A 22,341-nucleotide genomic window follows, 5' to 3' on the forward strand; every position below is an offset into this window, starting at 1 on the left:
CGGCGCGCCATTGGCTGCGGCAGGCGGCACGGTGAAGCGGACATGTCTGGCGCGACGCGGACATGTCCGGTGGCGGCGGGGAGGATTAGGCTAGGGTTTCGACGAAAATTTCGGGGAGAGAGGCCTTTTTATAGGTAGAGGGAGCTAGGAGAGTCCAAATGAGGAGCGGTTTTCGCCCACACGGTCGTGATCAAACGACCGAGAGCATGAAGGGGACTTAGATGGGTTTTGGGCCACTTTGGAGGGGGTGTTGGCCTGCAAAGAGAGAGGGCTTTACGGTTACCCGGTTAACCGTTGTAGTACCAAACGACCTCCAAATGGCACGAAACTTGACAAGCGGTCTACCGGTGCTATACCAAGGCCACTTGACAAGTCTCGGTCCATTCCGAGAACGTTTAACACCCACTCACAACAACGAGAGACGAAAGGGGAACGCCGGAGGGCATAGGAGCGCCGGATTGCGAAACGGACAACGGGGAAAATGCTCGGATGCATGATACAAACACGTACGCAAAATGAGATGCACATGATGACATGATAAAATGCAATACGCAAGCAAATGACATGGCAACAACGGCGAATAACTGGCAGACACCTGGCGCATCGGATCCGGGGCGTTACAGAACTGTATAATAACCGTGAGTTTTTAGTTTTAGACAAAAAAGTAGCCCGGCCAGACAATTTATACACCTTCAACCTTTTAATTTTTTTAAGAGGTGCGGTAAAAAGCTCCTCCCGATCTGTAAAAACACGGTTTTCATGTCCACTTCTACGGTGCCCTCTATCGAAAGAAAGCAGTTGGCGGGAGCCCTCCATGACCCGTCCGCGTCCGCCGTTCACGCTGCTCTGGACGCCGGCCGCCCGCCTGCGTCTCTCTCGGCAACGGGATGGGAGCAAGCTAGCTACGGCGACGGCGAGTCCTGGAGTAGCCAGCTAGTTCGAATCGATGGGAGCTAGCTAGCTAGTTCGCTCATGAAGCAGCTACGATGACAACTCCTGGATCGATTCGACGTCGTCCTGGACGCCGACGGCTTCGTGCAAGCCGTCCTAGACGTCGGCGACTTCGTATTTGGCCGCTTCGTGTGCTGTCTGCCGGCTTCGTAGAAGTGAGCTAGTTGATTATGGGCACGGGCAATAGACAAAAGAAGACGTAAGAAAAAAAAATAGAAGCGAATATTCAGTTTTACATTTTTAATTTAAAAGGTCTGCTCGGCCGGAACCCGCAGTTTAAACCGGCTCTTGAAACACGTTTTCCGCGAACTGGGTCTGCTAGAGATGGTGTCACGCTGGTTGCCCAGAGCAGTCCGGCTTTGGTTGGGCTGCACAGTGCAGCAACACAAACTGAAAAGAGTGAGGGAGAGCGCGCCAGAGAGGAAACAATCGACTGACAAATACCGTAGGCGAAAAAAAAAAGGTTCGAACCTGTAGCTGGTGGCGCTGCTTCCCCTTTGCCGCCGTAGCGCCGGCCATGCTCACGGTGTCTCTCCTAGACGCGCAACTCGCTCGGTGCTCCTCCGCGCGCCATCTCCTCCAGATTCACGGCCAGTTCATCGCCTCCGGCCTCCTCGCCGATGCCTTCGCCGCCAGCCGCCTCCTCCTCTTCACCTCCGCTACCCGCCTCCTCCCGCTCCCCATCCACCATTCGTTCCGCCTCCTCCGACTCGTCCGCTGCCCCAACGCCTTCTCCTGCAACACGCTCCTCAAGGCGGCCCTGCTCGCTGGGACGCCGCACCTCTGCCTACCACTCTACACCTCCCTGCCGGCGTCCCCCGACGCCTACACCCACCCCATCCTCGCCGCCGCCTGCGCGGCCAGGAGGGACGTGAGTGAAGGCAGGCAGGTGCAGTCACACGCTATCAGGCACGGGTTCGGTGATGATTTGTACCTCAGGAACGGCCTGATGCATATGTACTCTGTTTGCGGCTGCCTCAGGGACGCACGCATGGTGTTCGACGCAGGTCCCGTGTGGGACGCTGTTTCGTGGAACACCATCCTGGCTGCCTACGTGCATGCTGGGGATGTTGATCAGGCGGTTGGGGTGTTCGCACGGATGCCAAAGCGGAATGCCACAGCGGTGAGCTCCATGGTATCATTGTTTGGGAGGAGGGGTATGGTGGACGAGGCAAGATGGGTGTTTGACGAGGCTGAGTGCAGGGATATTTTCACGTGGACTGCCATGATTTCTTGCTTTGAGAGGAACAACATGTTTGCAGAGGCGTTGCATATGTTCTCGTGCATGCGTCGAGAGATGCGGCCTGTGGACGAGGCGCTGATGGTCAGTGTGGTGGCCGCTTGTGCACAGTCAGAGGTGATTCGAAATGGGGAACTGTGCCATGGACTGGTTATCAGGGCTGGCCTTTGTTCGCTGCTAAACATTCAGAATGTGCTGATCCACATGTACTCATGTTGCCTGGATGTTGTTGCAGCACGGAGGTTGTTTGACAGCGGTGACTGCTTGGACCAGTTCTCCTGGAACTCGATGATAGCAGGCTATCTAAAGAGTGGTCATGTCGAAAATGCAATGACATTGTTCAGTGCAATGCCTGACAAGGACAATGTTTCTTGGAGTACAATGATTTCTGGTTGTGTGCAGAATAACCAATCCTCAGATGCACTCACTGTCTTCGATCACATGCGAGCCCAGGGAGTCAGGCCGGATGAGGTTACTATCATTAGTGTTATATCTGCATGCACCAATCTGTCTGCTCTGGAGAAAGGAAAGTCGGTGCATGATTATGTAAGGCAAAACAAATGTTACATCAGTCTTGTACTTGGGACTAGCCTCATTGACATGTACATGAAGTGTGGATACTTGGAAGCTGCAATGGATGTCTTCAACATAATGGAAGAAAAAGGAGCACCTTGCTGGAATGCTGTCATTGTGGGGTTGGCCATGAACGGCCTTGTGACGAAATCCCTTGAGATGTTCTCAGAGATGGAAGCATCCGGCACTGCCATCCCGAATGAGATAACTTTCATCGGAGTTTTGAGTGCTTGCAGACATGCTGGCCTAGTTGAGGAGGGCCGCCACTTCTTCAAGTTGATGCAACAGAAGTACCGAATTGTGCCAAACATCAGACACTATGGATGCATGGTTGATCTTCTTGGACGTGCTGGATATGTTAAGGAGGCTGAGGATCTGATTGAGAGCATGCCCATGTTACCTGATGTTCCAGCATGGGGTGCATTGCTTGGTGCCTGCTGGAAGCATGGTGAAAATGAGGTTGGAGAAAGGGTGGGCAGGAAGCTTGTCAATCTGGATCCTCGCCATGACGGGTTTCACACTATGTTATCTAACATATATGCTAAAGAGGGGATGTGGCAATCAGTAAATGACCTAAGGGACTCCATGAAGCAACGACATGTCCCAAAAGTTTCAGGATATAGTGTCGTTGAAATGTCTCCTTCTTGAGATTCTAGCAGTTGATCGCACCTCAAATGAAAATCTTAGATAGGTCCAAGTTGAAGCCTTACAAGGTCATGAATGGATCTTTACTTATCTGCGATTTGTGCTTCTAACTTTCCATCATAGTGTGTATTTTGATAAGCCTGTTGTTCACTTCATGTTTCCTCTATCTATGCTTGCAGATTCAAATAAAATATTCACATGGCATCAGCGACCAAATTATTTATCTTTTAAACTTTTACCAAAGGTCAGGCAGAACTTCCTTTCTTTCCTTATTTCTTTCCATGATATCCATCCATCTGGGAATACTGAACAGGGAACAACACACGCCATGGTCAGGGTTTCCTTATTTTTTATTTTTTGTTAGTCGTGAACCATGGTGCAAGCAAATGAATATCTTTCTCAAATGTCAAATGCAATGCTAAACTTACCAGGGTAAGTATAAAAAGAAGATATAACTGGGATCATGATGATGGAAAAAGAAAGGAAGAGCAAGGGTAAATTAACTATGGGATGGAAAGGTGATACAGAAAAAAGGCTTGTAATTCTTTTATCGTCTGAACAACATGTATTGGAAATGCTCAGAAAAAGATTTGTGGGTATTTTTTTCTTCATATGAAGGCTATATCCAGGCTAATTCCTTTCCAAGCTACACATATGTTTATTAGGAAAATATGTTTTCGTTACCATCTTCAGAATTGTTACGAAAATGTGATACCATACTGAACATATCTTATTTGTGTTAGAAGAATAAAATTCCATTTGGTACCAAGAAATATTTGATTAGGAAGGAAGGTAGAATAAAAGTTATTGGGTATGCAGGTTCTAGTGGTTCTAGTTGAGGTTTACTAATTTCACATAGCTATGGTTAATTAATAAAGTAATTTCTTAGAACCTTGTAGTTGTAAAGGGAAATGAATTAGAGTCTTATTGACTGATAAAACAAATGTGAGAAGACAATTCACATGTATTGACTTCAAAAATTCTCATATGTTTGTTGCAAATGTGAATCATGTGAGTTGCGAAATCCACCTTGACAGAGTCACATTGGACCTACTAAATTATAATTGTAAGACTTGAGGGGACATCAATAAATGAGTAAGTGACCGATCTTTTTACTGTTGGGGGTTTCCCTACAGTTTTCTGGTGAAAAAGAGGACTGAATGGTCTGCTTTTAAACCAACTTTAAATATTGCTGGATACCCACTGTGAGTTCCTGGCACATTACTAGAAAATATGGAACAATTCTGTTTTTTTCATATGAGAGAGATATTATGAAGTAACCATCACAGTCGAGCATGGTTTTTCTTTACTTTGATCAAGTCCGAGGCTCCTAGGTAGTTACCGTCAGTCTATACTAAAGGGAAAAGAATAAGTCTCTTTGACTGATAAACAAATGGGGATAGTACTATTCATGTTTGTTGGCTTCACAAAAATATCACATGCTTGTTACAAGAGCTAACATGAACCATGGAGATTGTGAGATCCACACTCACAGTAGACCTGTCTCGAGGGGATATCTGTGCATGACTAAGTTTTTTAGTTTATGAAAAGGAGGGCAGCCCCCCAGCCTCTCCGTCGATCGGTGCAATCTGTACATGACCAGCTGACCGGTCAAATTTAACCAGAAGTGCCGCTGGATATCGACTGACGGTTCCTTTTACGTGGCTAGCTTTTTAAGATGAGAAGAGGAAACATGAAACAAGCTTCACATTTCAGCATTTTTTTTGTTTGCTTTGTTGAAGTCCTGGCTAATCAAGGTAATATATGCTATGGGAAAAGGTCTCATTGAACAATAACAGAAAAATTGTTTGAAGATGAGGATCGTTTGAGTGGGAAAAATTGCATTATGATGACAGATCTATTTACACAGCCAAAATAATATCATTATGATGCTGATTCACATGTATGGTGCAAGTGAACTCTGCCTGCCAGACGTAGAGATCTAAGCCGAAAAATTGGACGATATTCAGTGCCTTAGAAATACATATAAAAAATCTCCAACTTGGAGAAACAGAAAACAAGATCTTAGTTGATGCGATACATGGATATCACGACATGCAATCCATCGCTTTCGGCCAGCCACACGGCTTTGAAGCCACAACTGCTCACAAAGGGAAAATTCAATAATGCGTTACCCTCCACAATCCTGCGTTGCCCTCCACAATCAAGACGGCACATGGTGATTTTTTTTGTATACCTCTGAAGATGACAATTATATATTTACATTCGTACAGGGACAGAACTTTTTTTCTGATCAACAAGAGGTGGAGGAAACAACAAATACAAGAATCTATACATAATGGACGCAGAGGCCGGGGAGAACGCTGGTGAAGCGGAACGGATAACAGATGGCGATTGGACTGGCACACACACACTGCCAATGATCTCCGAACAGAGACTGGATCGTGTGTTCTCATCAAACCATGACAGGCCTGCGGATGCGCCGGAGCTTGACCATGGCCTAGACCCAGGGAACTTCGTTGTTTACTTGGTAAACACAATCGACCGCTCTGTGGTGAGGGTAATCCAGAGCGGGTATGATTTCTCCAGGCACGTGAACCATCCAGTCTTCAGTCCAGATGGGCAGAGCATCGCTCTGACATCGGACCTCGCTGCGGTGTCCGCTAACCCAATGTCGCCTCCAATCTTCTTGCACTCGCTGAGGCCCTACTGTGACATCTTCACCGTTGATATCGACCCTGACGACATGGAGGAGAACCAGGATGTGGAGAAGTTTGCCCGCGTCACGCATAACAGATACGAGAACTCCACTCCTGCCTGGTCCGTGTTCTCGACTCATGACCCGCATGCACAGTGGAACCTCCTGGTCATGGAGGAAAGTTACACCTTGTCGTGCCCGTATGCAAATTGACGGAGGTGAAAGTTGGCACATGACAGGCCAGATCTGCATCCTGAAAAGGCTCTGTTTCTTGCTCGTTTGGGATTCATTTTTTGAGATGTATCTGGAATTTCTGTTTGGATTGCTGTTGAACATTTGCATTTTACACATTTCATCTTGCTGTAATAAGACTTCAGAGTTTTATACGAGGATTCTGAATTGAGTTCTCAGACAAGTTTCAGAAAAGTGTTGGTTTTCAGCACACAAGTACAAGTCATTCATGATTTATCAGGCCGTAATGGTTTATTTACACAGGGGTTCAGGTTTTCGCGGAGGTGATTTGCTAGGGTTTGTGGCTCTGGTAGGAGGCAGCAACCATGGATCCTCCCCTTCCTAGGATGTAAGATTATCTGGACGTCAAAGAATCGGGAGGGATGCTTGGTTTTCAGTACAAATTTTGTCTTGTTTTCCGTTCTGGTTAGTGTGGTAACAGTGATCTGAGGAAGTACCTCAACAGAAAAGGATCTGAGAAAGAAGTTGCCTGCTCTGGAAGCGGGATCCAGTTTGGCTGGGGTTCAAGGATTTATTATTCTTGTTTGCATAAGGGGCTACCGATAATTTTAGTTGTCATTTTACAACATTTAATTTTCAAAAGTTTAAGCAGAGGCCAACAAAACCAGTAGAGAAATACAAAATGTAGTAATCCCTCCTATTCATATTACTTGTCGTGGCTTTAATGCAACTTTAGTACAAACTTGTACTAAAGCTGCGATAATTAATTTGGATTGGAGGAAGTACTCCCTCCGTTCCAAAATATAGCGCGTCCTCGGTTTCCGTGCTTCAACTTTGACCATTAATTTAATCAACAAGACCGACTGCGGCGGGCGAAAAAATTATACCAATGAATTCGTATTCAAAAAAAGTTTTTAATTATATAATTTTTGATCCCGCCGCAGTCGGTCTCGTGGGTTAAATTTATGGTCAAAGTTGAACCTCGAAAAGCGTGGGCGCGCTATATTTTGGAACGGAGGGAGTACAATTTTACCGCTATCGGTCGACCTCAGTTAAGTTACAAAGCTAAGAATTGCATGCAGAAAGTATATACTAAGAATACAGTGAGTCCTTCCTGACCAGAACTACGACAGGTGATAGATACACTAGCAGGTAGTATGGGGCGGCACATAGTCAGCCTCTTAGCTTAAGATAAGGGGGCACAATTTTTTTTTTATCAAAGATATGATGACTTTTCCCTCCCCTCAAAAAAGAAGAAAATGAACTTGTCCCTAATTCAGGCGATCCTTTCTTTCTCTGTGGAACTGGTTGTTCCACAAAATTATAAAACCTGTACTGATGCATACACAACCTAAGGAGGTCTATAATGAAGTTGAAATAACATGCTCGGAAATTTGATCAATCACAAGTGAGATCTTTAATTAAAATGCTAGATCTACCAAGACATAGGGAACTCCCTACAAAAATGCCATCTTTGTTCAGGCACCATATGGCCATACAGGTTGGGTATCAAAGTGTTTCATCATCTGCAACCATGATGTGTTGAAACATGGTGGTGCTCTCTTCAGTGTCCACTGTCCAGTCCAGCGTAGTCGCTGCTCCATCCTTCCGGGTACATACCAGCAGTCTGCAGAAGCCACGGCACCGAGGCGATCAAGGCAGCAGAGGGAGAGAAGCACCAGGATCAGGAGTACCGTCATGAGGTGCAGTTTTTGCGCTCTCCTCATCCGTCCTGGTCGACGCCCACGATGTCAACCTTCCCCTCCGTCCTTCCCGCCTTCCCGCCTTCCCGAATTGATCTGTTGGCTCCATCGGACCACCTTGGCATGAATGCCGAGGCCTCAGGACCCTCTGGTGTCAACGCCAGCGGCAGTGCGCTGGGAGTATATATCTACATTGCAGCGTTTCAAACAACGCATAGAAAACGTGATCTGAATATTCTGAAAAAAAAAAAGAGCAAAGCACAACATAGATGTAGCGTAATTCCTTTTTTACCAGTATTAAGTTATGTTGTTAAAGCTAGATGCCATATGTAGCTATAATCTACAGTGTACTTTTGAAAGGGAAATACAGAGCACGTGGGATTAAAATTTAAGGTTCAGTTTCACATGTATACCAAGAACAAATCCCCAATATTGGACAGTGAGCATAAAAGGTAAACTGAACCAAGTAGTCACCAAGATTCTGCAGTAACTAATAAGTAATAACCCATGATTTGCAAACAACAGTATTACTACTCCAGATGGGCACTAAACTCACCATAGCAACAGTATTTATGTTTTAAGGATAAAAAGAGAATGTTTGTCAGTTAACAATCAAATAGCCATGCTGTAAAAAAAACAATCAAATAACCAAACAGGCAAAAACGCATAAATAATGGCTGAATAGTCTAAAAAGGCATGTGTTTGGAGTCATTACATATGACTGAATAACCAATTTGCGATGTCGCAATTGTGCCGGTCAAGGAAAATGATGAGATGGAATGGAACATGACATTGGCAAACAGAACAGATCAATATACTATATACTGCAGCCAGCAACACATTTACAATTATATCCAAAAGTACAGACACCCACAAACTTACTTCAGTAGCACTTAATCTAAGGAAAAAAGTGTATAGTGCCTTATCAGCGGGCTTGACCATGCAGAAGCAGCTGACCACAATTTATCATATTATCCATGCATAAGTTGAGTAGATTGTCCATGCAAGAGTCAAAATCACCAGTTATATGATATTTGTAGTGGACGTCAAATGATGACAGTGAAATCCTTCTTAGAATAGCATATGTATCTCAGAAATAATTTGGTACTGCACAACATCATTGTGTTCATGTGCCATCCTAGAATGAGGAGAATTGGGAGAAAGAACAGATTACTCTTTTTTTGAGAGCACGACAACATTTTCATTCAAACAGAAGCAACCGTACAAATATTTTTCCCAAATACAGTCTGGGATTACACATGATAAACCTGATTAACAAAGTGCTCACAACTACATGCTGGATTGTGCGCTGAAACATTCAGCAAACGACCAACATGAATAACAGAACAAGAGTAAATAAAGGGTCTGGTGTACTCTTCGTGCCGAACTTGAGCATAGACCATCGGATGATGCGACTTGACGATGCTTGTCATTTATAAAGGGTCTGTGATAAGCCATATGACAAGGTGACCTTGATTCGCAACCAAGATATCAGTAACTCTATGCAGCGCCAATCAGGCCCCTTAATTGGTCAAGGCAGTCATTAAGTGATTTATACTCCTCCGTACCTGAGAAGTCCGTTGCCTGTTTCAAGGAGCTTTTAAGATGCATCTCAGCTGACAATAATTCTCGTCTGCTTCCAGTCGTGGAGGAAATTTCGATATAGACCTTGCAAAGTTGCAGAGAAGCTTGAGCATACTTCGTGAACTTCTTCTGATCATGCCATAATCCTGAACCCTGGAGTGATCGAACTTGCTTCAACAAAGCTTCCGAGCATGCCATGAGGTTGCCCTTGCTTTTATGCCATCTTGCATATAATCCCCATATCTCTGCATTGCTAGCCCCACTCCGTACAATCTGCTGAAGGATATCACCAATTATATCTAGCAATTGATTTGGTAGCCTGGTCTCTTTGTTTGCATCATCTGAAGGGTTGCTTATGGATTTAGCTTCTTGAGTAAGTTGTGTACCTTGTTCTTCGACATAGGCCATCACCTTGTCCAATAAATCAACATTGAAGCGCTTGTTCGAGGACAGATTCAATACCATTTTGACAGCTTCAAGTGTCAGTCGCATGTTGCATGTGTCCAAAGCAACCTTACTGTAATTTTCCCAAACTTCACAGCTGTTCCTCTTGAACTTTACAGCTTCCTTGAATGCCTGGACTGCCGCCTGGCTCTTTCCTCTAATCATGTGCAGGCAGGCTATGTTGTTCCACGCTTCTCCGTTCTCAGGATCTATCTGCACAGCACGACTAAAAGCATCCACTGCCTTCTCAAGATCTTTATCCTTCCATGCAGCTGTACCATAGGCAAACCAGCCATCTGGGTACAAAGAATTCAATGCCAATGCAGATCCCCAAAGAATTTTGGATGTATGGAAATCATTCTTGTTGTATGCACTGCGAGCCAGAGAGCGCAGAGCTCGAGCAGATTTGTTATTTGAGACTTCCAGTGCTTTCTTATAATGGTCATCATTATTAGTAGCATCGCCAAGTGAACACCATAGCCTTGGGTCATTTGGTGTGACAGAGAGCCGGGTATTTATTAGACTAACAGCATCAGCAACTTTACCCGATAAACGATAGCAATAGATTAGATTATCCCACAATTCGAGTTCTTTGAAGACACTAAGAGCTTCACCAAGTAAACCACAACTTATCAAAAGTTCACCATACTCTTTCCTTAATGCAGGGATAGGCGGCATATGAACTCCAAAAACCAGTTTGGCTCTTTGTGAAACTACAGGAAATTCTTTGGCAATATCTTCAACCAAATTCTCCATCATTAACAGTGCCCGCTGTTTTGTCCGACTGCGGGTGGACTCCCACCTAATACGCAGAACATCACACAAGCTCCTGACCACAAAGTATGACTTGTCTTGAGAATCAATTGACTCTATGTATGGTGCCATCTCCCACCCAGACATTTCATCACTCCGACTCCTCCGACTCACATGTAAACATTGTGCAAGTACAGCGGCCTGCTGGATAGCAGATAGCGGTATCTGTGTGTTTGCAGATGTCATACTCTCACTGCTCGAGCCATTCCCATTTTCAGCCAGTCTTGGTGTTCTTAGTATATCACAAAATTCATCACTTTCATCTGGAACAGAGCTCATCGCTTTTCTGGAAGCCATACCATCACTCTGAGGTCCTGCTAGCTCTGTTGATTGGCCATCATCAGGTGCTGGTTTAGAACTCTTTGCAACTAGAACCATTTGGGACTTGGCGTCCACCTGGTGTATTGTTCGAAAACCAAGAATCCCTGTGAGAGAGAGATGAATCCCACATGCCTCTTGAGCACTATCCAGATGCAGCCTTGAAGCATCAACTCGACCATATTTATACTCCACGATTCCAGCTTCCAGAAAAGCAGCCGAGACAAAAGAACGGCCTTCTCCATCACATAGCAAAGAACCCCAGTAGCTAGAGACCTTTTCAAGATCACCAAAGTGGGTCAGCACTTGTTTCTTGTACACTTGTACTTGATCAAACAAAGAGGACGATAGCTCATCTAAAATATTTTGCTGGGACAAGGATGTTCTGCACAACCACCATGACACAGTGCAACAATCAGAGGAGTCCAGACCCTTTATGCTTGTGAAGAGTAGTTCTGCAAAGACAATGAAGGGCAAGAGAGCGAATTTCCCATGAACATGGGAACCAAAAGAAGCTAACTGATCCGAAGCCCAATCAACCCATTCGCTTCCAGGATCACTATGCCCCCCTTCATCCAAAGGCGAAGTCTGGAAAGGGAAGGGTGAACACTTCCCCGACGGTCCCGTCACGTTCTGCTGCGTGAATGCGAGCAGCGCGGCCACAGCCGCGGAGAAAACAAGCGCGCACCTGCACTGGAACCCCTCGCCCGCGGCCCCTCCGCCATCCCCACGGAGGAACGCCTCGGCAGCGGCAGTGAGGTCGGCGTACACTTGCGCTAGGGAGCCATGGGCAACCTCGGCAAAGGCGTAGGAGTGGAAGATGTGGGGGACGGCGGAGGCGATAGCAGCCGTGTAGTCCCCGGCATCGACGGCGGCGAGGGCGGAGGCCGCGACAGGACCGAGCGGGTGAGCTGGGGGAGGTGAGGGGGGAGCTGGTTGGGAGATCGGGGAGGGGAGGGTGCAGCGAAGGAGGCGGAGCTCGGTCGCACGGAGGAAGGTGGGGGTAGTGGTGGTGGCCGCCATGGCCGTGGCCGGTGGTGAGGTTTAGGGTTTTTGCCTATTCCTTTCTCTGGTCCCTGTTGATGCCCGGCTGCGCGAGCGCTCAGGCTATCACGGGTTCTCTGGTCGGTTCGGTTCGAGGCCGCTGCCTTTTGGGCCCACATGGCGTTTCTTGCATTTGCCTGGGCTCGTGCTCTTTTCTTGGGCTGGGTGGTGGTCCTGTCTACGTTCGGGCCTCTGGGCCAGTGGTTATTCGCCTATTCCTTTATTTGGTGCATGTTCGTTGTTGCTGTTCTGCCTGCTAGGATATTTGGTGCATATTCTCAAAAAAAAGAGGATATTTGGTGCATGTTCGTTGTTGCTGCCTTTGCCCCCCCTGCTTGCGGCTGCCTCTTCTGTACTGTACTGTACTGTTTTATCCCGGTGGAAGGGATTTTAAGAAATGAGCAATGGAGTTGTCCTACTCGAGAATGTAACCATCATGCACAGCATTGGATCGACTCTTACTCAAATTAGTTTGATAATTCTAGAGCAGTCAAAAATCAAGATACAAGGAATTTGATGGACTGTAAGGAACCCAGATTACAAACTGCTAGGCAAGAGGCCTGTGTTTGATCTTGGCACCACAAGGACCAAACTCACCTAATTTGACCAATAAACTGCGAGCCAAACCATCTACTCTAGTTGGGTGAACAGACAGGTTGTTTTACCGCTAAACGGGCTGTTGCATGGATTTGGACCACTCAAAGTGGCCGGAGCATTACACCAGATACAAATTTGATGATAAAACCTAATGGTAGAAGAAGATCAAAGTAATTTTGGCCCGCAAAACGCAGCCCGTCATCCGGCTTGGAGCATGGGAATTTGAGAAAAGTTCATGAAATTCAAAAGAGTTCACAAATTGAGAAAATTTTCATATATTAAAAAATCATGAATTCGAAATAGTTCACGAATTTGAATTTTTTTATGAATATGAAATAAACATTAATTTGAAAAAAATTCATGTATGAAAAGGTTCACAAATTTGGAAAAAATATTCGCTCATTTGAAACAGTTCACGAATTTAAAAAATGTGCATTTGAAAAGAGGTCCATGATTTGAAAAATCTCATGAATTTCTTTAAAAAGTTTACAAATTTGAAAAAATATTGCGTTTTTGAAAAAGTTTACACCTTTGGAAAAAGTTCATCCATTAGAACAAATGTTTGCCAAGTTTAAAACTTCCATCAACTTAAAAACAATAAAGTTTTAAAAAGTTCAACAATTTGTAGAAAAATCATGAATTTGACGAAAAAAGTTCATGGATTTAAAAAATGACAAAAATGAAAACAAAACACAAGAGAAGATGAGAAAGGAAAAAATAAAAAATAAAAAATGGAAAAAAATGAAAATAAAAATAAAAGCCAATTTGGGAAGCATCTGGAAGCTTCCAAAATCGGAACAGCACCGACGTCTTGTGAGCGCTGCGTCGAGCAGAATGCTAACAAGAAGAGAAAAGAGTAAAATCGGCTGAGCACAGGACGGAGAGAGTGTGCGCCAATTGACAAGAATAGTACGGTAAGAAGAATCACGTGGCTAATCTGCAACCGGGCTCAAATGAACCCGGGGATAAACAGTAAGATCACGAAAAAACATTTTTTAAATAAAATCTGTTTTTTTACATGCAAGATGCTCCTGCTTCTGATGTCCGTGCAAAAATTGGTGAAATTTAGTATTCGAGGAGCTCGTGAAAGAAAAAGACAATCGAATGTTCAAACACCTCAAAATTTGCACGGTAATCACGCATTTGAGCATCTTAGATGACAAAAAAATCAGGTTTATTTGAAAAAATTATGATTTTTTACAGTTCACCAAATGAAGATAAGCCCGGGCACCAAATTGAATTATCGCGCTGTAAGCGCTAAATAGGAACCTGTAACATTTACCAGAGAGAAAACAGAGTAAAATATCTCCTGGAGTCTGGTAGTACTGATCTTTGCCCCTGACTCCTTCAGCAAAGGGATACACGACCACACACGGCAAACAATGGAGGCGTCGCTGACCGCGGCCGCCGCCGCTACCTCGTCGTTTCCGCCGCAAATCCGTCGCCGAATCATCAAATTCAACCCGCCCGTGCTCCCTAGGCGACCCCAATTCCGAGACTCCAAGATCTGGACCGCCAACTTCCGGGGACACCTGGCTGCGGCCTCGGCATCCACGCCGCCGCCGCCGGGAGGCGGCCTGTACTCGGCGGTGACCTACGAACTGACGCCAGGTAACGTCGACCGCGTCCTCGACGACGTGCGCCCCTACCTCATCTCCGACGGCGGCGACGTCGCCGTCGTGTCCGTAGAGGACGGCGTCGTCTCCCTTAGGCTTGAAGGTAAACTGGATTTGTCGCCTTGCGTCCATACAGAAATTCATGGCCAAGATTCCATCGGGGCATCAAATCTTACCGTGCTTACTGACTGTGGTCTTGTCACCACAATCCAGGGGCGTGCAGCAGTTGTCCAAGCTCGACGACGACGATGAACATGGGCATCGAGCGAGTGCTCAAGGAGAAGTTCGGTGACGCCATCAAGGACATCCGCCAGGTGTTCGACGGGGACCAGCAGCCGGAGGAGACAACGCCTGAGGTAGAGGAGCTGCCACCACCAGAGCAATCTCAATCTCGTATTTTTGCCTTGAAAGGCTTGAGAAACAGTGTGATCTTACAGCGTTCTTGGGATGGATGTTGCTTGCAGGCGGTGAACCGGCACCTGGACATACTGCGGCCGGCGATCGCGAACTACGGCGGGAGTGTGAAGGTTCTTGCCGTTGACGGCGAGGACTGCCTGGTTAAGTATGACGGCCCAGAGTCCATCGGAAGTGGAGTGAAGGCAGCCATCAAGGAGAAGTTCCCCGACATCACGAATGTGGTGTTCACCCAGTGATCTACAGGTAGGCTGGCCGGCTTGATGCCACTCCAGTGCAGTAAAATGGCGACATGTACGACATGCAGCAAGATTTTGTTTCGATGTATCGTCTAGGCAAGAGTTTCGATGTTTCGTTTGGGTAGAAAAAGTTGCAGCGCACGCAAACACTACCATGGAAAATGAAATGGAATAATTTTTGCCTTTTGTTATGCGAGAATATATCTCTACTCCTAATGGAGCAGTTGGTAGTCTTCGCCGGTTAATTTTCGTCCCACCACTTTCGTCCGGGTTTTTTCCGTAGGTTAACCGTCGTAGATTTTTTTCGATGTTGGTTTCTTATTCACCGGTTTATTTACCCTTCAGCTCTTTCCTTGCAAATCAGCACTTTCCAAACGTACACGCAATCACGGATCTAACTTTACTAACTTATCCAAATCAACCGATACCTCTCATTATTACAAATTTCTTTAGGAAACAAATAAAAGATTTTAAAGACGCATCATACTTTAAGGAAACAAATCAGCCCCTGCTCTCATTCATAAAAAATAAATCGCAATCAATACAGTACTGATGGGATATTTCCTTGTATTGATGTGATTTTCCCTTCTCATCATCAATCATCTCTACTGCCTAAAAAAAAATGCCTAGCTTTCCTTTTCCTGCCAACCGACCGTGTCCCGTCTTCCTACATCCGCCCTCGTTGCTCTGCCTCCCGCACGAAAAAAAATCCTCTCGTTTGACCTCCCCCAAACCCCGCACGATGGAAAAACCCAGCCACCTGCTTCCCCTCCTCTCGACCGCTCCATACGTCCAGATCGCGGCCCCATCCCCATCCTCCTCTCACGTCACGGCGGCCGATGGACTGCCGCCACCACCCTCCTACTCTCTCGCCGCCGCCGTCGCCACCAATCCCGGCGAAGGCGCCGTTGCTGCTATGTCGCCTCCTTTCCCCATCCAAGCCTGACCATGGCAACGGCGCCCTCTCATCTGTCCCGCGGTGAGGTTTGGGGAGGCGCGACCACAATCCAGTAGGGATCTCACCGCGGACCCGTCCGCTGGGACGGGTGTTGCCTCCGTTGCGAATGGGATCGAAGGGAGGGACTACTTCGTCATCAAGGTCGGCGAGGCAGCGGCCGATTGGGAGCCCGGTTGTGAACATGGGAGTTCGTCCCCATGGAGGCGGCGGTCGTGGAGATTGGATGTGAAGCAACCCCACTTGCCGGTGGTGGAGGCTTGCCGTCCATGTGATCCTTTCTTCTCCCGGTATCCCCATTCCTTGCTTCCCATTACAAAAGCGAACATGAATGAGAGCAGGGGCTGATTTTCATCAATTCATTTCTCATATTTTTAGTTGCTTTTTTGAGATTATACAAGATGCTCCCGATCTGTTTTGTCAAATTACTTGGATCGTCTTATGGAATTGACAACCATCGTATGTTTCACCTCATGTTATTTCTTAATCCTTGTCCCACTAGGCATCCACTATATGTTTGGTAATGACGTGATGTTGAGGCGGCTAGGAGAAGCTCAGCAGCCAGATCAAGGGCTATCGAGATGGATCTGGGAGCCAAGCAGTAGTTCTTCTGTTAAATTTTGGTTATTATCTTTTCTATTGTTACGATTGTGGGATGGTTGATTTTGACTCGGTGTAACATTTGCATTTGTTTCCCCAGCTTGTTGGCGTATATGTGTGGCAGTGCGGCAACTAATCAAGAGCGAGGGCAGTGCACATCAGAGCTACGCTGAATGTAGCGAGCCAACCACGAATTGGGTATGTTCACACGAGGGATGGGAGAGGAGAGAAACATTAACATTTTTCATGATTTGGATGAAAATTTCAGTTCATAGTTTCTCCGTACGTGGCAACACACTAGCGGTACTCATGGGCTTAGGATGAAAGTAGCGCCAGCAGAATCAGTAGGTTGGATGGGAAGGCGGTTGTTGCCCTTGTCCCTTGGTGCTAGCCTACCGTGGCGGCCTCACTAACTTGCTCATTGTGAATACGAGTTCGTGGGGTCGCGAGTTGCTGCAGATTTGTTTTTATCACTTTTTACAATATTTATTGATGTATCCTTAACTCATCGAATCATTTTTAGCTTTGATTTTCCATATACGCCAGCCTAAATATCCCATGGTCAGAATATTTGCATGGTTAGTGGATATTGTCCCTTTCTTTCTAATGTTTAGTATTTTATATTGCCGATAGAAATAATTTTATCCGCTTGTTTTGGGAAGTGCACATAGATAGGTCAACATATTTTATAGCTCTTTCAGATGTAAAAGCATATGTTGCATAAGAAATTATTATCTTCCAAGCATACTCACATTTCACTAACAAATAGGGGGAGGTTCAGACTTCAGAGCAATGATAAAAAGGACGTTTGTTCCTCACTCTTTTGTTGGAATTTTAGTTCGAAGTTAACATGATTTCTTATCAGCTTCATAACTCATGCATTTGCTTAATTAGGTGATAAGTAGAGCAAAAAAAATTGATCATGTTATTGTGGGGTTTGTTTAAACTCCAGCATAAGGAATTCTGGTTTAATAAAAAAGACTTTTGGCTTCTTTAATTACAAATTGATTGCAACATCGTGTTAGTATGTGATTTCTCACATCTGGTTATAATATTTGTGAAGACGTGCATTGCACGTGCACTTGGAAGCGGGCCCGTGGCCCGCGCCGGACGGCGCCGACGCTGACCCGGGCCACCTCTTCCGCGTATTCTTGAAGCTGTGGCTGGCCGATTTATATGAAATTAATTCCCTCAGTTCTGGTGGCAATAATAATACACATAATCCATATTGTTATGCACTAGCCTGTGTGTGTGAAATAGATGAATTATGGTCCCATACCCAATAAGATGGATATGTGTGTGTGTTAGAGAGAGGGAGAGGGGGAGAGAGAGTGAGGAAGAAGGAGGGAGAGTGTGTGTGTGAGGATTTGATGGTAAGAAAGGTCGCCAATGTCGTAATATTGAACTTTTAAAGTTAATGTGGCCTCGTTGCAACGCACGGGTGTTCTTCTAGTCTGTTTTATTGAAATAAAGCTGAATCCGGCCTCGGGTCAAGCCTCGATTACCGCACGGTTCATTGGGCTTTGCACGTCGAATTGTGGTTAGTTTTTTGCTTTGCGCCTGGTAGCTCAAATGATCGAAATCGTAAACATGATGTCCCCTCCGGAGAGAGGAATACTGAATTGTGCCTTCGTTCGGCACAATGACTGATGTCTACACATTTCCTTCATTGCATAACATTTTCGGACTACTAAGTTTCCATCTTATTCTTCAAGCATGGAATGCTTTCCTTCTCAATTAAGGTGTTAATCTATGATCTGAAGTCTTATGGCGAGGGCACGGATGTTGCTTATGGGGCATGTTTGATTGGTTGCATCATTTTGGGGTATTTGCATTTGTGACTGAGTTAGGCCTAGCTGAGTAAATATAGGGCAAAAAACATGTTCTGCACATGGTTTGGCGGACTGCATGCTGCATTAGAGAAGCAAATTTTCCCTCTTGTTTGGTGGCCTGCGTTGAGCTGGGCTCATGCATTACACGTTGTTTGGTTGCATCACTTGACCTGATTAAAAGTTAACAGCTTAACATTTTTTTGAACTGGCCAGCTAAGGCTGGTGTTTCATTGATTAAGCAGGGAGCAGATGACAAAGCGGCAAAGGCGATGATCCGGGGATCAAGGAGTAAAGAAAAACTGCCAAAAAAAGACAAAAACAAGGCGGAGGTGCCTGCGGCACCGAAAGCTAAAACCCTATATCCTCACGGCGGATCCCCGAAGGGGCTCTGAATGTGCTTGAAACCTCCCTGTTGCCATAGACAGAACTCCCTCCTGATGGCTTTGATGACATCCAGCGCCGTCGCCTCTTTGTTCCTGAAAACGCGGCTGTTGCGCTCCTGCCAAACTTTCCAAAACACTAGCATGATTAGCGACTTGATCCCTTTGGCATGCACTGGCTGCGTCGCTGCTACCATGGCCTCCATCATATCCAGCGAGCTGCTGTCGGTGTACTCGCACGCGATGCTAAGCCCCTGGCAGTGCTGCCAGGAGGATAAACTTGCCCAGACTGTCTTCGCAAAGGGGCAGCTCCAGAATAGGTGCCCTGCCGTCTCCAGGTTTCTCAGACACAGCTGGCAGAAGTAGGAGTTTGGCCAGCCCCTGCGTTGGAGGCGATCATTGCACCACAGCCGGTTCTGATGGAGGAGCCATGCAAACATCTTCAGCTTGGCCGGAACCCAGGCTTTCCATATCATGGCCTCATACGATCCCGACGTCGAGCCCAAAAACTGGATGGCGTAGGCCGATCGGGCGTTGTACTGACCTGACCCCTCCGAACTCTAGCGGATTTGGTCCCGCTCTTCAACCTGAAGGTTGAGCTGGCGGCGTTGAATGAGTCGATGTAGTGCAACAACCTCGCTGATGATGTCGATGCCGTTGCCATACGCTAGGTCCAAAACCCAACGGTCACTGTTGATGGCTTGCGCCACGGTTCTGCCCTTGCGCCTGGAGTGTTTGAAGACAGACGGGAAGCAGAACTTCAGCGGCACCGGCCCGAGCCATGAGCAGTGCCAGAAGCTGGCCGTTTTTTCGTTGCCGATAGTAAGTGCCGTTGCTGCGTTGAAAAGAGCATGGTCCGAGGCGTCGCATGGTGGCTTCGTACCCACCCAGGGGCGGGTGGGGTTTTTCCAGCTGTGCCATAGCCATCTCAGCCGGAGCGCGCGGCTGAATTTTGAGAGGTTCAGTACACCGAGGCCGCCATGCTCGACCGGGGAGCAGACCCGACCCCAGCTAACCTTGCAGCTGCCGCCCGAGAGTTCTTGGTCCTTTCCCTAGAGAAATCTCCGCCTGCACTTGTCAATTTCCTTCAGCGGCTTCTTTGGGACTCGAAGCGCTGTAAGAGCGAAGGTGGGCAAGGCCGAGAGGACGCAGCGGACCAGAACGCGCCTGCCCGCCATGGACAACATTCGTCCCTTCCACCCCGCTAGCCGGGCACTGATACGATCAAGTATAAACTGAAGGTGAACTAGGCGAAGCCGTCCCGTCGTTACTGGAAGACCTAGGTATCTAATTGGAAAGTGGGCGATCGGGCCGCGAAACGCCTAGAGAACATACTGCAGGTCGATGTTGTTGCAGTGGATCGGCGTGGCCGTGGACTTGGCGAGGTTGACCCGAAGGCCCGAGGCGTCGCCGAAACATTGCAGGATATGCATCAGTTGATCGATCTCCTCCTTGTCAGGGTTTGCGAAGATGATCGCGTCGTTGGCGTACAGGCTCACCCGGAGTTTAACCTCCCTACGAGGACCTGGCATGATCAGCAGGGCTTCCTCGGCAGCTTGCAGCAGGCGGTGGATGGGGTCGATCGCGATTATGAAGAGGAGAGGGGACAGTGGGTCTCCCTGCCTGAGGCCCCGTCGATGGATGATGCGCGCGCCTGGTGATCCATTGAGGAGGATGGCCGATGATGAGGTGGCGAGGAGGAGCGAAATCCAATCCCGCCAGCGTGAACTAAACCCTAGTCTAGTGAGCAACTCTAGTAGATACTCCCAGGAGACATTGTCAAAGGCTCTCGAGATGTCAAGTTTCAGAAGGACAGCCGGTGTTTTACTGCGGTGTAGGCTCTTGACGCAGTTCTGGACGTATACGAAACTGTCGTGCAGGCATCTGGTCTTCAGGAAAGCCGTCTGCGTAGGCGAGACGATAGACTGCACCACCGAGGCCAGGCGGAGCGAGAGAACTTTGGAGATCAACTTGGCAATTGAATGGATCAGACTAATTGGTCTGTAATCTGCAATGCAACTTGCTTCATCTTTTTTGGGGATGAGCGCGATGATCGCAGTGTTCAGAGCCCCAAAATTTTGCCCGGACAGGTGGTAGAACTACTGGAACGCTTGCATGATGTCTTCTTTGATGATGCTCCAGCAGCTACGGAAGAACATCCCACAGAAATCGTCGGGCCCAGGCGATTTTTCCGCCGGTGAATCCTTGATCGCCGCCCAAACCTCGTCTTCAGAGAACGGGTTGTCCATGCCGTTTGCTTGCAGCCTGGGAAAACGCAGCTCATTCCAGTTGATCGACGTGCTTCGGTGTTGAGAGGATCCAAGGATGCAGTTGAAGTGCTCGTGGATTGCCTCTTGCTTCTCTGCATGTGCAGTCACGATGCTGTCTCCCACTTTCAGGGCGTTGATGAAGTTCTTGCGTCTTCTCGAGCTGATCTTGGCCATGAAAAACTTGGTAGGGGCGTCTCCCGCGTGCAGCCAGGTGAGCCGGGAGGCCTGCCTCTTTCTGCAGCGTTCAATCGCCGCAAGACCCAGCAGCTTGAGCTTCAGACCCTTCCTTAGCTCCGCCTCTGCCGCCGAGAGCCGCCTGCTCTCTTGGGCCACATCCAGGCGCAGAATGACTTCATAGGCGATGTGGAACTGAATTCTTGTATCTCCGATCAGGCTGCTGCTCCAGATTTTCAGGTCCTTGGCCACACGACTCATTTTGGTGCGCAGCCGGGCGAAGGCGCAGGTGGTGGTCGTCGGGCGTGACCAAACAGCCAGGACTGTGTCGTGGAAGCGCGGGAGCCACGGCCAGAAGGATTCAAATTTGAATCCTCCCCGTCGCCGAGGAGCGGAGGCGTCCGTAAGCAGAAGCGGGCAGTGATCGGAGCACGCGGTGGACGCAGCCATCAGCATCACGCGCGGGAACAGGGCTTCCCAGGGCGAGGAGCAGAAGAACTTGTCAATTCTAACTAGTGTAGGATTTTCCCTTTCACTACTCCATGTGAACCTATGGTTGCTACACTTGATCTGGCGAAGGCCTGCCCCGTCGATCGCAGCTCTAAAACGACCCATTAGCCTCCTGTTCAGGTTGTTGTTGTTTTTGTCTCTCGCCTCGTAGATTAAGTTAAAATCCCCATTGATGAGCCAGGGCTCGGCAGCGGGCGGCGCCGTCCTGGCTAATTCTGCAAGGAAGTCATCCTTGCTTGCGTCGTCGGCTGGTCCATACACCGTAGTGAGCCAGAAGGAAGAGGGGCTGCATACTAGGGTGACCTTTGCTGTGATCGCAAATTGCCCTATAGCATGCGTGGCTATGGTGGTGACTACATCCTTGTTCCATAAGATGGCGGCTCCGCCACGAGTGCCGATGGCCGGCAGGACAACGCAGCCCTGCATCACGCCACCACCGATGTCGCGGACGATCTCAGGTGACCAAACATCTCACTTCGTCTCCTGGAGGCACAAAATCGCAGTTTTATGAGCCGCGGCAACCTCTCGCACTGCCTCCCTCTTCGCCGGCGAGTTCAGCCCACGCACATTCCAGCTCATGATCGGGGG

The 22,341-nt window shown here is 47.4% G+C and overlaps 3 protein-coding genes across 4 annotated transcripts; 2 read left to right on the top strand and 1 right to left on the bottom strand.

Annotated features, from left to right (window-relative positions):
* The first annotated feature begins 1,322 nt into the window (after positions 1 to 1,322).
* On the top strand, positions 1,323 to 6,507 carry LOC119290644 (pentatricopeptide repeat-containing protein At1g05750, chloroplastic-like). Its single transcript, XM_037569268.1, has 3 exons — positions 1,323 to 3,477; positions 3,589 to 3,653; positions 5,644 to 6,507. The coding sequence occupies exon 1, from the start codon at positions 1,469 to 1,471 to the stop codon at positions 3,410 to 3,412; it is 1,944 nt and encodes a 647-aa protein (XP_037425165.1). The 5' UTR covers positions 1,323 to 1,468; the 3' UTR covers positions 3,413 to 3,477; positions 3,589 to 3,653; positions 5,644 to 6,507.
* A 2,559-nt stretch (positions 6,508 to 9,066) lies between these two features.
* On the bottom strand, positions 9,067 to 12,199 carry LOC119290645 (tetratricopeptide repeat protein 27 homolog). Of its 2 annotated transcripts, XM_037569271.1 has the most exons (2): positions 9,934 to 12,199; positions 9,670 to 9,820 (listed from the first exon to the last, which is right to left on the bottom strand). In XM_037569271.1, the coding sequence occupies exons 1-2, from the start codon at positions 12,143 to 12,145 to the stop codon at positions 9,801 to 9,803; spliced, it is 2,232 nt and encodes a 743-aa protein (XP_037425168.1). In that variant the 5' UTR covers positions 12,146 to 12,199; the 3' UTR covers positions 9,670 to 9,800. The 2 variants fall into 2 exon arrangements, with proteins under 2 accessions (XP_037425167.1, XP_037425168.1); XM_037569270.1 differs by having other exon boundaries at positions 9,067 to 12,199.
* A 1,946-nt stretch (positions 12,200 to 14,145) lies between these two features.
* On the top strand, positions 14,146 to 15,231 carry LOC119290646 (nifU-like protein 1, chloroplastic). The gene is made up of 3 exons (XM_037569272.1): positions 14,146 to 14,482; positions 14,593 to 14,735; positions 14,844 to 15,231. Exons 1-3 carry the CDS (start codon positions 14,146 to 14,148, stop codon positions 15,030 to 15,032), a joined length of 669 nt encoding a protein of 222 aa, XP_037425169.1. The 3' UTR covers positions 15,033 to 15,231.
* The last annotated feature ends 7,110 nt before the right edge of the window (positions 15,232 to 22,341 follow it).

This window comes from Triticum dicoccoides, chromosome 4B (assembly GCF_002162155.2).
Source record: "Triticum dicoccoides isolate Atlit2015 ecotype Zavitan chromosome 4B, WEW_v2.0, whole genome shotgun sequence".
In the NCBI taxonomy this organism is placed as follows: domain Eukaryota; kingdom Viridiplantae; phylum Streptophyta; class Magnoliopsida; order Poales; family Poaceae; genus Triticum; species Triticum dicoccoides.